Source organism: Triturus cristatus, chromosome 1_1, assembly GCF_964204655.1.
Source record: "Triturus cristatus chromosome 1_1, aTriCri1.1, whole genome shotgun sequence".
Taxonomy (NCBI): Eukaryota; Metazoa; Chordata; class Amphibia; order Caudata; family Salamandridae; genus Triturus; species Triturus cristatus.
Genome location: NC_140579.1, coordinates 170,035,985 through 170,051,692, shown reverse-complemented (window position 1 = coordinate 170,051,692; position 15,708 = coordinate 170,035,985). Strand labels below are relative to the sequence as shown.

General features: G+C 42.1%; 1 protein-coding gene across 6 annotated transcripts in view; it reads right to left on the bottom strand.

The window, feature by feature from the left end:
• Positions 1 to 15,708, bottom strand: part of LOC146869905 (vesicle-fusing ATPase-like) — a 1,998,451-nt gene that overhangs the window by 799,442 nt on the left and 1,183,301 nt on the right. For all 6 annotated transcript variants that reach the window (XM_085624087.1, XM_085624086.1, XM_085624090.1 and 3 more), the window contains one exon: positions 6,519 to 6,674. In XM_085624087.1, coding sequence (XP_085480213.1) covers positions 6,519 to 6,674 — 156 coding nt within the window. The remainder of the gene's footprint in view (positions 1 to 6,518; positions 6,675 to 15,708) is intronic.

Genomic DNA, 15,708 nt, shown 5'->3' with positions numbered 1-15,708 from the left:
TATGTAAGCTGATTTCCAAATTGTACGCTTCAGCCCTGAACGCAAAGACTTCCTCCCTTAGCAAGGTCAGACAAGACTGGCAACTAGATGTAGGCGTCCCCATTACAGACGACGTTTGGTTCTATTGTTGCAGAGTCACTCGTAAGATCTCCATTAATGGTCGTCATCGTATCGCCCATTTTAAATTTTTAAATAGAGTTTATTATTCCCCTCTATGTCTATTTGGATATGGATTGAGGGACAATGATAATTGTGAGCGATGTCATGCGCCGCTGGTGTTTTTTTCATCTGGCTTGGCAGTGCCCGCAGGTACAACACTATTGGGGATCAATATTCCGGAAGCTGAATGACATTCTTGGGTTATCTCTTGCTCCGGATCCCATACTTGCGCTCCTGGGCTATACTAAACCTCTTAAGAAAAGTGTACGTAAATTCGTAGCGATAGGTCTTCTCCTTGCCAAGCGTCGGCTAGCGATGCGTTGGATGAGAGGTCCAGTGCCTACAGTGGCAGAATGAGAACACGATATGGTTTACTGTAACACCCAGTCCGATGTTTATAATGAAAAGCTTCCTCCTGGCAATCACCCGAAGAGTTTCTGGGGTATGTTTGCTCAATATCGAGCTGCACAGCGGGTAGCGGCAGACCCTCCTGATGATTAGTGTATTGCTGTATAATGCTTATGTTTTTTTTCCCTGCACAATCACTGTCTTAGAATGTTTCCGCATGCTAACTGTATTATTTTGTGCTGTTCTTACATCCATCAGCATTCTTTGTAATAGAATTGACCCCGCTTGAGTATCACACTGGCGGGTTCTCACTTCTCCATTCACCATCCCTCCCATTAATTGTCGACATGCTTTGTTTCGATATTGCCATGGTTACATTTGCTTTTGTTATCAGTGATCCATATTGGTGTTCTGTTATTTTTTTTTTATTTTTATCATTTATAGTCTATGTTTAGTTTCACTGTATTTTCAAAAAAGCAATAAAATACAATATATATTTTTTTTTAAAAAAAGAGGTATCTTAAAAAAAACAGTGGTGGTAAAATATAGATCTGGGTTGAACCATATAACCCATAGCTATAGAAGGTTGGAACTGGGTTTGTAAAGTGCACATTCATTTACGAGGCATTATACCTAAACAGTGATCTCCACCACAAGGGCATCCAAGGGGACGCGCTGAGATGGATCACCTCTTTCCTCACCGGAAGAACCCAGAGGATCCACCTCCCACCTTTCACCTCTAAACCCAAGGAGATCACCTGCGGTGTGCCCCAGGGCTCATCTCTCCGCCCCACGCTCTTCAACAAATATATGACCCCCGCTAGCCAACATTGTCAGATCCAAGGTCTCAGCATAATTTCCTACGCAGACAACACCCAACTCAACCTCTCACTCACCAACGACCCCACCACTACCACTACCACTACCAGAACCAACTTCCACAGATGCATAACAAACGTCGCTGACTGGATGAAAAAATACTGCCTGCAGCTGAACACAGACAAGACGGAAGTACTGATCTTTGGCAACAGCAGCAACATGTGAATGGCAACAGCAGCAACATGTGAAATGACTCCTGGTGGGCATTAGACCTAGGACCCGCTCCCACTCCCTCCAACCAAGCCAGAAACCTCAGAATCATCATTGACAACAAGCTCACCATGAATTCACAGATCAACGCCATCTCCTCCACCTTCTTCCCCACTCTATGAATGCTATGTAAGATCTTCAAGTGCTTACCCCTACACAAGAGATGCACCGTGACACAAGCCCTCCTCACCAGCCGACCGGACTACAGCAATGCCCTCTATGTAGGAATTGCCGCACACCTGCTACAGAGACTTTAGACCATACAGAATGCTGCAGCCAGACTCATCCTCTACCTTCCCCGACAAACCCCCACATCACACCTCACATCAGAAAACTCCACTGGCTCCCTGTACAGAGGAGATGCCAATTCAAGCTGCTAGCTCACGCACACAAGGCTCTTCACAACCACGGACCTGCCTACACTAACCACCACCTTAACTTCCACCAACCATCGAGAAGACTATACTTCTCTTCTCTTTCACTTGCCCATACTCCCAGCATCTACGGAAGCAGAAGTGGAGGACACTCCTTCTCCCACATCGCAGCAAAGACCTCAAACAGACTAACCATGCACCTCCGTACCATCACCTCACTTCAGGAATTCCTAATGGCCTTCAAGAACTGGCTGTTCGAATAAGCCTCCGGGGCCTGCAGGCACTTAGATTCCCTATCAAGGATTTGCCACGCTCTAAAAAATCTTGATAGATTGATTGATTTAAACAGTCACCAATCTTATCTTTGTGGAAAGTGGACTTTACTATTGTACGTGGACGAATCTGAAAAGTTTATAAGGAGCAAAATGTGTTTTGTTTTAATTCATACATTTATAGAGAAAAGCAATACAAACACCCTTATTCCAAATGATGCACAACCCCCTGTGCAAATTGAACACCTGGTAAATATCGATACTGCAAAGCTCAGTATTTATCAGATGCATAATCTCTGCTTTATTTTGAGTTACAGACCACAGAATTGGCTAAGTGACAGGTGAGCTCAATCCTCCGGTGGGAGCACCAGTTAATCTTATGATCCGGTATACCAATGTAGGAGCCGATTTGATCTGTGGTCTGTGCTAGGCTTGTAGCCTTTTCCTACTGATAGCATGTCTTCTGTGCCACGTTGCCAGCTGCCAGGAAATGCAATGGGTAAGAATAAGAATTACATGATGTAATCAGCTGAATGCAGCACTTCTTTCATGTTGTTAGAAGGCCCCAAGGTCTAAATAGGGGAAAGTTCTATTAAGTAGAATTTAAGTATCTAATGGCTGATAGTTCTTCTACCAGTTCTATCAAAGCAGACCTATTAGCAGTGACGTGTGTAGCCTGAATATTGGGATGTTAGGGCAACTGTAGAATACATCATGCTACTCTGATTGCTGACTTTTATCAAGCATCGTCTGGAGGAATATTTTTTTTTAGAGAAGCATGTTTAATTAACCTTGTAGTGAATATATCACTGTCCAGTCAGGGATGTTGTCTCATATTACAAAGGCAGGGGGCACTTAATATACCCTTAGATATATTTTCCAGTCTTGGTTTACAAAGGCAAGTTGCAGAATGGTTCAGGAAGACTTGTGTGCCAGGTTCCTAAAATGCTAGCAGAGCTGGAAATACAGCTGATGATGTAGCAGTATCAAGACTTTCAAAAAAAGAAAAACGGATTCATCTTAATTCCTCATGATATGGCATTTTCTGATCTTAACTTTGCGTTACCCTGAAAAAAGATTAACATTTCGATTAAGGAGAAAGCACTTTATATAGACTTGAACATCCACTGCTACATGTAAAGCAATCTTGTGAGGCTCCCAGTATCTAAAAAGCCTTCATAAGCATATAGTGTGCAGAAATGCCCTGAATGGCAAGTGTGACACATTCCACGGATGCCAGTAGGTGTTTCAGTGGAGATCTGTGTGCTATATGCTTCCTCAATAAAGGTTCGTTGGAAGTTGAAATGTTATTAAGGGTCAACAATGAATTTGCCAGAACATTCTTTTTCACAAGAGCTCAGAGTAGCCACAGAAACTGAATTAGAGCTTGAAATAAAACTGTTTGTTGTAGTGGCTAAAGGGCCATAGGTTCTTTCCAAGATTTTTATTTGTTCCAAGACCATCTTCGTGGTTCTTCAGGCAATGTCTTCAATCACCTTCTAGGGTCTTTTAAGTGGGCTCTGTTTTCTAATTTCTATGTTTCAAAGACAAATTTTGGAAGCCATATACATTTCAAAGCCGTGAAAGGTGCATCTATATCCCTTTATGGCATCAATAATCTTCACCAACTTAAATCTGATCATTTTAAACGAAAACAACTTTAGGCTTGTGCTTGTATGTGGTATATCGTGCAGGAAGCCGCACTTGCATTTACGTCAAAATCGCAAGCAGCACAGTCCTTAATGAGTACATGTTATTCCCTCTAGGGACCTGGAATGGCAGCCCATAGTCCCCCTTTTATCCAGACGCATTAGATATTGATATTCAAGCAACAAGATGCAGAACACAAATCATTTTTGTTCATCATCTGAGCTCCTCCCCAACTACACTTGCTGCTTTGAAATCCACAGACCCCTCTCACTTCAAAGAGGGGAACCACAATTCACTCATGTCAGAGACCAGCACAAGAGTCAGCATGTTGAATAACTTGTCCTTGCTGGTATGTCTTGTCTCCTTTTCTCCAGATTAAAAGCAAGATTAGTTTTCATCTAAAACGGACTGGGATGCGGAGAGGGATTCTGCTGAGGAGCATCATATATCTCAACTACTGGGACCCAAAGAAGATAAACTGCCGTGAGAGGAGCCATAGAACTGGCTTCAGCAGTAGCCGACCTGCATTAAGAAGCTGCAACAAAACTTCCAAACAGTGGCAGGGGGCAAAGAAGGAAAAGCAAGACATTAACCTGCTATATCGATCTCCTCAAGCCCCAAAAAGCATGAACTGGAAATAGGGCCCAGGGACAAGGTAAGCTAGAACTAGAAACCAAACCTGAGAGGTGAGAAGTATGGCTTCTTATACTGAACTCCAGTGTCTCGCTAAGCAGGTCTCTGAGCTGTTCTGTGAAGAGAGATACAGAGGCCGATCCCTATAGATGCGCTTGTGCATTATGTGGAAGTACTACCATTTATGTGGCAGTTTCTAAATGAGACTGTTTGTTATCCTGATATAAGTTTTGATTCACAATTATGGCGAATTATTAGCGAAATATTTTACAGCCTGGGATCTGGGTTGTAATTTATGTACCTAAACTCAACCCTACAAAATCCTGTTCTGTTTCAGCGAGGCCTTAACTACTTATTATGTGTACTCAGTCAATAAAGCTCCAGAGGCCGTTTCCATCACAGACCAAGCTCTCAGTGTTGTGATTAGTTGGGAATATCAGCCATTCCCTTTTTCTAGAGCTTATCTGTTTCCGTGTTTGTGAAAACACCCGGACAACATCCAAGGTTGCAAGTGTGGGAGAAAAGAAAACACATCTAAATGTTGCCTCTCATTGATTACTTGAAACACAAGATTCCACAGTATGGACGTAGTTTAAAACAAAACGGAAAACATACGCGCCAAATTCCCAATGTCAATAAATCATGCATGGCTATGCCCTGTCCGATCATATGAAAGCGTATAACGTATTTTAGCATAAGACCAAATTGACTTAATTAATTTAAATATTACTCATTAACAGTGTTTCCCAATCTACCAGCAACAAATCTTTCCAAAGTTAAGCCTTATCTATCCCATGCTTGTTTAATCTTGTCCATCCTTGGTTTGACATAGAAGGAATGAAACTAAGAGATTCTGCACGCCAGACCGAACATGTTTTTTACCATGCAAAAATGCTTGTTATAATTCAAATGAGAAACATTTTGCAACACATAATGATTCACAGATTTTTTTAAATATCACAAACTATCACAAAACGACCATTCTATTTCTACAGGAAAGCCGCAATCTGAATGAAGACCAAGTATTGTCTGTCTATGATATCAATCCAGTTGTACTGGTGACTCATTCCGTGAAGTGCTAATGCCAGATTAAGCTGGATTTAAATATTTTTAATACTTCGATTCTCCATAAAGATTTTAGCTACATACTGCCCAATAATCAAACAATACCAGTACCTTACCTTACTGGAGCAAGTTTGAATTTGAATTGCAGGACTGTTCGATAAATTCTTTATAAATACTGCAAAGGGGCTACCCAGTAATGTCATCAGTTAGAAACAGTTCTATCCCTTTGGCTAATCAGCTCTTTTTAACTTTGAAAGGGGCATATGTTGTGTTTTACTGCTCCAAAGGAGCATTAATATGATCATGATTCACCTTTTAAACCCGTTATTTGATGTATAGCGTATTACACTCTGTATAATAGCATTTTCCTGTGACACGTTCGTCTTTGCAACATTCACCTAGCCAGTAAAACCTTTGATTAGTATGAGAGAATGTGCCATCAGAGGACACAGACTGCCTCCAATAACTCAACTTAATCCTCCATAACACTCATTTTGCTGTTCAATAGCAATAATTACCAAGCGTTGAAATCTGATGGCTAAATGCGGTCTTGAAATATCGTTGCACAAACAATACTTCTCAAATCTGATACAGCACCAAACTATCATACATTTTCCGCCAAGCGATCAAAGTTGGATAATCACAATTAATCATCCATAAAGGCAATACTTAGGTGCATGACCTCTAAAGGAAATTCCTTCGATTCTTTTAATATTCTTGTTGGATCACTGTGTGCTTGCAATGGGTTTTGTTCAGCTTTGAGCCTTCTCAGGTCATTGGTGTCAGCAACCTGCGCAACATGATTCTGTATTCATTTGGTGTCACTGGCTTCCAGGGCCAAAAGAAATCTCTGGTCCCTCCTAGTGCAACATGATCAACAGAGTTTCAAACATTATTCATTTGAGACTATTCATTTTAGTGTTCATACCCATCTGTTCCACGATATCTGGGGGGAAAACACGGGAGGCAAATGCACGCCGAAAGATGTCAGAAAACTCCTTGTCCAGACCACCTATGCCCATCCGCTCAAAGTTCCAGTCTGGGTTGATGATTGATTGTCGACCTTGCTTGGTCTTTGATTTACCTGTTAAAAATAAGATAAAACAGTGACCATGTGTCTCTCTTGCAGCCACAAACTCTTGCTTACAACAGGGGTAACTCAGTAACTGCCTAAAACCTGGGCAGTACAAACTTAGAATGCTACAGTGGTTCTACACACAATGAAAATACAATAACTGTAAAAATGTATTATATGCAGAAAAATCACTTTTTGCCATCAACAATGGACGAGTAATGAAGCCACACCAAGGCGAGGGCCAGTTGAGAATTTTCTGCACCTCCTATCCAGATTACTCAATTTGGCCTGATTGATCGTGAACTGCCCTAGTTAAATTGGTGGCAACCCCGGCTTGACTTCTCTATTCCAGTTATTTATGTTGCTGACAATAGACACGTACAAAGTTGTGTTGATGCCAGAGCCCACTGAGAGGTTTCTGTACCTTACCTTCAGATTACTTCTTTTGGTCAGACTTAGCCTTAACCTACACCTCTATTCCAAACTGAGATATTGAGTTGCTTTCCTTTTGCGACCATTAGCTCTCTCCATTCTTATAAGATCTTACAGGCCTCGTAGTTCCAAATTTGCTACATAGCTTATTGTCCTGATGATGACCTTATGGTAAACATCATCAACACCACTGACAATTGAAAGAACAAAATAAAACTTTAATAATTGTGTAACAAAGAATCAAGTAAGTATCACTATCATTGAGACTATATTGTCATTAACCACTCTTTATATTCACTTTAATGTTCTTTAAATCCTACCCACTTGTAATTAATTATTTGAGCATTAAACACTTTATAATCATCTTCTTTAAAAATTTAAAATGGCAATATATTTTCTTAAATTTTGGAATGGAGTGTTTTCATTATATGGTTTTTGCTTTTGATTCATAATAATTCTTATATTAATTGTATTCTGAATTTCTTGTGTGTAGAAGCACTGAAGTATCCCTGATTTGTTGCATCTACTGCATGCATCTTGTGCAAGCAACATTGAGGAATGGAAAGAGATTCAGTAGGTTGTTCTCATAACTTTGATTCCAGTACTTTAAACATAAAAAGGTGAAATTGGGATATATTGTAGGCTTGGAACAGATGCAATATCAACAAATTCTATTAGAAAAATAACTATATCGAAAGTCTGCATGAATGTCTATCTTGAGGTTTGGACCTCAAAGGCCCCAATAGTACTGTTTAAGCTTAAGTTAAAACACAGACTGCAGAATTTAGAAGGATAACAAGGAAAGGAAAGAGCTAAGATCTAGGGAAAACATTCTCAGCTGTTAGCACAACTCTTTCACCAAGCGTTCCCTTAATTTTCCAAATAAAGGTATCCTATTCAGTTTTTTTGTTGAGCTCTTAATCCCTGGGATGATTACAGCACAAACTTCAGTGCTGTTTATCAGGGAGGAGCAAGGACACCAAAAGTGCCACCATATTTTACCTTAAGGGGGTACCACCCTTAACTCCCTTATAAGAAGGTGTGCTAGCTAGCACAGAATATGAGGAATCTCACCTATGATTCCCCCAAGGCAACATTTGCATAAAGTATGGAAACAGGCCTGGTCACCAAAGCTACATGAGCACATAATACACATCCAACCCTATTCCAGAGTGAAAGGATAGGCGCAACCTTGACCTCAGAGGGGAGGACACTTAGATCTCAATCCTCAGGGTGCGCCATGCAAACAGCAATCATAGGCCCTATGATTAAGAAACATCCTTTATGGCTTCCAGTGCTCCAGTAAACAAGCATGCAGAGCTCAAAGAGGTGTGGAGAGGTGTGGCTCACTGGTTAGAGGCGGCAGACCCGTAAGCAGAGGACGGCCTGGGACCAGGGTTCGATTCCCGACGCGGCAGGGTCGTGGACCAGGGTCAGCGGGCTCGATAATTCTCGCCTCGGTGCCTACTCCAGTCAGGGACCACACTCGGCAACTCTGGGCATTAGCTTGCCTCATCTTCACAACGGCCCCCCCAGACCGCCGGGGATGCTTGGTCGCACCTTAGAGATACCCATTAGGGACCATCTCTCAGGGTGAGCCAGGACGGGTTCCCCAGCGGTCGAAGCGCGGAGATACTCCTCTGGGAGTCGATTCTAGCGCTATATAAACCCACAATTAAATTAAATTAAATTAAAGGCAGTGTGAGGGGGACACGCCACCTATGGCTCTCATTGATGATAGGTTTCAACCAATCAGAACTTATGATCTCATTGGAGGATACATTTCTTTTCATGCTCTAATTATTAGCTTTTGATATGGAAGCACCCCCTCAGTGTTTACTATGTTTTTCATTCAGTTGCTCTTCAAACCACTCAAAGATCTGCTTCAAGTTTCACAGCATCTTCAGACTACCTTAGAGACAAGGATGGTGAAAGGGTATTAGTCCTAAATGGGGTACAAGTCTGATAATCTAATAGGCACCTGATGCTGGATTGCCATCTAGTCACAGACATAAAAGAGCAATGCATGCAAAGACCTGAATTGAGGACGTTTATAAATAATTACAGATCCATAGAAGGCAACATTCACACCCATATGTCGCTGAGAATTGGATTTGGCTCATGTTTTGAACGCTGAAAAGGTAGCATGCAAGGTTACTATGTGCGGAGTTGATACTCGTGTACAGAAGCACATACTGTCCCAACATGTATATAGCAGGAAATACACTCTGCAGCTATATGTATAGAGATTTTTGTTACTGTAGAAGTCAAGAGCTCCATCCCTTGGAGTAGGACTTCCAGATCCTTTACTTACAGAACTCGCAGCACTTGTACATGAATCAAGCAAACGGTCTTAAACTGCATCCTCCTGACCCATCACTATTTGGGATTAAAGCCCAATGCAGGAGTGAGACCTCCTCCCATACAAGAGAATCACTGGGCCCTACTCTATTAAAAGTTAACACTCTATTGCAGGTATCAAGCTTCTTTACGTACATGAGGACCTTACTCTAGCAGTACTCACACCTGTGTGAAGGAGTTAAGCCTTGCCACTTACAAAAGCATCTCAGGAACCTATTGTTAGTGCTCAAACCAGTTAAGTCGTTCCTCCTATTGTGTATGGGAACCTTTCACTAACTATTAGCACTCATGGGCTCTTGACTCATAGGAGTAAAGAGCGCAAGCCTGCCGATGCGGGGTGTACTTCCTCTCTTTTGTACATCAGGGGGTGCCCACCCCTTGACATTGTTATAATCTGAGCAAGATATCACTGACGAGAGTTGGACATTAACTACTATCACAAGGATTTTGTTAAGGCAAGGGAGGCTGGAGATTGGACAGTAATTTTCCCAACACTCAAGATCTGCACTAAAGGGGTGCTTACTGCATGTTTGAACTGTGGAGGGGCATCTCTTTGATTTAATAATGGATCATGGTTGTGATAACGGAGTTGACACAGCACAAGTGACTGCTGCGATGGAGATTTTACAGGGGGCAGTGGGCTTGAGTGAACTAATGATTTTGGAGCTCTCATACTAATGGAAGGCAGAGAATTCACGCAGTATGGTACAGCATGGCACCACCCAGAGATAGTCTGAGGCTGTGGGTATTAATATTCACAGCAATGTTAATTTGTCATGGTTCGAAAGTGTGACATAAGGTCTTCAAAAGGTTGCTGGATTTAAGTCACAGTCATGGCGGCAAGTATTCTGAAGATTTCTTTCCTTGAGTTATTGGCTTCAGATATCAGGGTACGAATGTCAACCATTCAGTTCCTTGAAAAAAACATTTGCATCCAAGGTAATGTAAGACGTAAGTCATGTTATCGATTTGACTTTCTTCACCATCTTTTCCACAGTTTTCCTTAATATTTAAAGCCTCTTAGAACCAGTGGGTATTTCAATGATTTTATCAATTTGGTCTTGCGTTGGGGGTTTGATGCCACTAGGCCAAAAGATCAGTTGAGACCTTATGTCGATGAGAATGAGGACTGGTGAAGAGTGACAACCTTGATCAAGCTCAAAGATGCAGAGAACAGGGAGCATAGTGAATGGACTGCTGTTTCTCAAGTATCAAGACTAAAAAGCTGCCAGTCTGTTAGAAAAGGGTCCCTCCTTGACTATTACCTAAATGTGTATGGAGATACTTGTATGGGTGGACATGGATCAGGCAAGTGGGAGACAGTAAGACTCATAAAAAAAACCTGTCTCAGGACACACGAGATGCGGGGGTGCGATGTGTGCCACCTCACCACCAATACTAAAACTGTGGATATTGCGCTCAAGTACCCTTGGGACCAGCGACAACACACCACTTGCAACACTTCCAATGTTGTTTACATGCTGAAGTGCTCATTCAATCTTGTCTACATAGGTATGACGACACGCAAGGTGAAAACAAGGATCATGGAACACAGGTCAACCTTTAGATGTCAGAGGACAGTGAGCCGTCTGACTACTTATTTCAAGGAAAGAGGGCACGCGACCGAAGAGTTTCATTGGACGGTTCTGGATAAACCTAACATTAACACCGCACACAACCCAGAACATGCTCTTTTTCTTCGAGAACAGAAATATATCTATAGGGTCCGCAGTCATGTTGAGGGGCTCAATGATGATATTCCCTGGTCTACTCTACATAACCTTTGAATGGCAATGTAGAGGCTCCTACCATCACCTATGGAAGTGGGGTCGATCTTTTTGTTAATATCACTGTGCCATTTTCTCTAATAAGGGCCCTTTGTATTAGTGCACCCAACACAGCTGAATACACTGTATTTGACCACACCTCTATGGACAATCCATGTGTTTCCTTAGCCTCACTCATGCCATGTCGGCTCCGTAGATCGATTCCGTAGCGGAAATTCTCTTTTGTCAATATGAAGTTATACCGTAGGGTAAATAATTCTAAGATCTTCTGGTTACACCAGGGGTGTCCCATTATGAGGTGCGACCAAGCTTCGTGGCTCTAATTTGACAGTCCCAGCACAGGCTATTGACGAAAGACAATTACCGCTATGGAATCTATCCATGGAGCCAATGTGGCATGCCTTGGTTAGGAAATCCTCTGTGACAATTTCATTCAGATTTCTGGAGCATCTACTATGGCCACACAGAAATGAAACAAAATAGGACACAGTAGTCTGTTGAAATATCATTGCGCAGTGGCCGGTCCTGCCAGTGCCGTAATGTTCAAGATTTTAGGTGCTCATTTGTACCCTCTGTACCCCCTGGTTGGTTGCAATAAACCATTCTATTTGGCAAGGTCCTGACGAAGGTGGTTTCCATCTGTTTCTAATTCACCGAAACGCGCGTCGACCTTACTGTCAGACCCTGTTGTACCAGCTTATCTGACAGGGTCGTGGAGACTAATTACTTCTAAGTCTCCCCATGACACAGATATGACTATTGGTTTTGGGTGATGTATGAATGTGTGTGGTTGCGATTGAATGTGTTTGAGATTTGACACAAAGAAAACTGTTTTGTATTACCTAATCATTTAGGGGTCCAGAGTAAGATGTTACATTTGCCTACCATGTGTTGGTAGCATGGAATCATGCATAGAAAAAGAAATCAACTATAAATAAGAAGTTTGTCTTTAGTGTTTTATATATTAAAAAAATGGGGATATAATTAAATGAATTTTGATATAACTATTTTGAATAATAGAACGATGACAAACAAAATATACTGTTGAAGTGTTGTGTTAAGCCCATACTAGATTCTTTCTAGATAGTCAAAGAAATGGAGGTTACGAGGGAGTTTGTCCTATAGTTTCTTTCCCCGCTTTGCCAACTAGAAATTGAAATTGATATTAAGTGCTTCAACCCTTATGCCAATATTCTCTTTTTTTGACTTTGACTCCAACATTGCGGCTTTCACAATATAGATTGCCGCATGCGCACTTGTCAGTTTGCCTCACAAACTGTCGTTTGTTTTTATCTACCCTAATTTGTCTCATAGAGTTTGACTATAGGGAGTTGTTCTCACTCCCCCGCCAGTTCAAGCATTGAATTACATAGAACTCAGTAAGACCTGCAAAGTGTATGGTTGTGATCTTGTTTTCTCCCCAGCATTGATACCTGTATTCCTTTAATCTTGTTATCGGATATAGTTACACGATATGCATTTATAAGGTGCAAAAGCACCTAGTGGGACGTTTATGGTACTTCCACATGCACCAAGGGGCCAAAATTAACTTTATGTGGTCTATAGCTGTGTGACAATGCCCACATTCTGACCGCTTGTTCTTATCGTATCGGGTGCACTACCCAGGATGTCTGTATGTCTGTTGTCATTATTATCACGTTAGCACAGCACCATTTCACTTGACACCTGTTTTTATGGATTTTATTGCAGGTTTCCCACGGAAATCATCCCAACACAGTTGTAGGGAGTATTCCTTGAGAAGGGTTTTCTACCCACTGCTCCTGGACCAAGGAGGTAGGGTCAGTACCCATGGGATCTTTTTTTCTTGTGAAGTCCTGAAGAAACCCGGGGCAATAATTAAATGAATTCCTCATCGGCTGAAACATGTTGACGTTTGTTTGCAGAGTGGAGGGGTAGGTGATTCATTATAGTCTACCATACCTCCATCCACAGGTCTAGTTTTTGACCTTCTTTTTATTCTGGGCAGGGAGTCCATAATTAAAGCCAGATTGAGGACATCCCGGGTCCAGTTTTATATTGATATCACTAATTCTGCACCTTTTTTCACTTTTGATCCCGTTCTGTGTTATTTCTATGTGTTGTATTGTCTTCCCCCTCCCTATTGCTCCACCTCCAGCGTTGGCGAGCGCGGAGGTGTGTTAGCAGCCCTATGATGAAGCATGACACAGCTTGCTGTGTGTGAGGGCAGTTTTATACACCTGGCTATCTCCCCCAGTACCCAATAGATCATAGCAATCTGGTTTTTATGAGTCCCACTTCTTTGATGTGTGTTTAGGTCATTACAGGAGGTCGAAGTGGGACATATATTCCTCCTACCCCTTACTCTTTTTGTGTGGTAAGTGGGAGACAGTCTCATATAGTTGACCTTGGGATCATTCTTCACGAGTGAGATGAACAACTGTGGGAGGCCAAGATAACCCATGTCTTTAACCACTCCTTGTTCTTGTGTATTAGCCACTGAGATACTCAGGACCCCAAGAAAGAAACGCCTCTTCTTGATGACCAGCATACATAGGGCCAGATCAAGGTTGTGAGTAACAAACACTCTTGAGAGCGAAGCAAAGGAGGATGCAATCAGGAAAGTGTTAAACAAGCAGTACTCAAACAAATCATAGCTCAAGCCTGAAAGCTGTACTGTAAGGAGTCATGGTGGACAATCGTAACCCCAGCTTGCATGCGCTTGCATTATAAAAGAGGATGCTGTAGCCAGATGGAAGAGGTTATCGTGCAATATGTGCTTGGCTGGTTCGTTACCCAGGTTTCAGTCATATCTAGAAAGTGAGGAGAAAGAGGTCTGCCAAGGAATCAACTGTTTGAAACATGAGTGACAACTAATAAGGAACTAAGAAGAGCTCCTGGTAATATGGCTGGATCTTGGAACGACCAAGTTGAGTTCAATGAAAAAATCTAATTATTAACAGATGTTCAGCAGCAATTGTCGATTTGCATGGAAGGAGCTGTTGAGGGGACTAAAGCAAGCAGCCCAAAGCTTGTTTGTGACCTGGATTTTCTTAGAGACTTGAGCAAACCCCAACAACAATTTTACTTGACCATGTATAACAAATAAGGTGACTCTAAAGAACTTTTCTACACAATGTGCGTGAACATGGCCTATATGTAGAATGAACATCAATGTAAATTCTTTTGACATTTTAATGGTGCCGCCTTCCAAACAGGTATATCCTTGTCCCTGAAATTAATTTTTGTCTTGTATTTATTTATCTATTTAGCAGTTTTAGTCACACTTATGGTTTCTGAATCAGCATCAAGAAAGTTAGTTTGGCCACAATGACGAAGTAATTTGCACCGCAGTCCTTCTTTCCATTATTGTTGGCATCTCATCAGTTGCCTAGTGTTGGTAAGAGATTATCCCCTGAAGGGTGAACAGGCATGTACCCCTGCTCTGAATGTACAACTGCATGTGAAAGTGGTATTCTGATTTTTTTGTTTGGCTCTGGTGTCATACTAATCTAGCATGTGAGCAGAGGCCTAGGCCTGTCCCTGGTAATGCATGGGAGCATTACCCTGGACACTCTAAAGCACAGCAGGCATCGGACTGCTGTCTATGCCCTTGGTAAGTCACATTAAGTGGTGGAGGAAGAGTACGTAATTTTTGTGAATCTTTGGTATGACTAGCCCCTGTGTCAGGAGATACTGTCACTTCTTGTGTAAAGTTGTGCTTTGCATGTGACAATAAGACCCTTCATTGATGTTCCATGCGACTGTTGTAAGCATGTGTGTTTAGTAGGTGTGGGGCACCAGTGTGGTGGTAGAACTTTGTGTGTGATAAGAGTCTGAGTACTATGACCAGTGAGATCCATTTTGGATGGCCTCTGTTTTAGCATTGCCCAAGATGGAAGATGGATACAGGTTACTCAGACAATGGAAGTGAACAGCATGGATTCCTGTGCCTAGAGGGTGGTGAAACAAACACTGTAAGCATTTCTCCTATCACTTTTTGGGTTTGATCCTCACTTCAAACAGTCTAACCACTGGTAATCGCTTGGGGTAACATTCTAACCCCTAGTTCTTTTACCCATTGTGTTACCTCTGATTAGACCCAGTAACATTCAAATCAGTCTTGATTCTGCTCCAATAGGAACAGTTCAGCCGAACTGCAAAGCCAGGACCACTCTGACCGATAAAGATGGATGAAGACAGGGCTACCATCAAAAGTTCAATGAGGGCCTGGTTAGGAAGGGACTGCTGATTAGTTCCTCCTGAACACAGCAATTTGGTAGAGGGCAGGAGTGAAGGTTAGGACTGCAGTTTCTATTGTGTGAGGTGAGGGAGGTCATAGGCAGGGTCTGCCCTTCTGTCTATCCCTGAGTATTGCTCCAGAAGAGTTGATGACAGCCACATGCAGAGATCTCGCACTCCAGTGACTTGAGCTAGTCCCCAGTACTACCTGCTGTGCACATTGCTACCTTGCACAAAGGGGG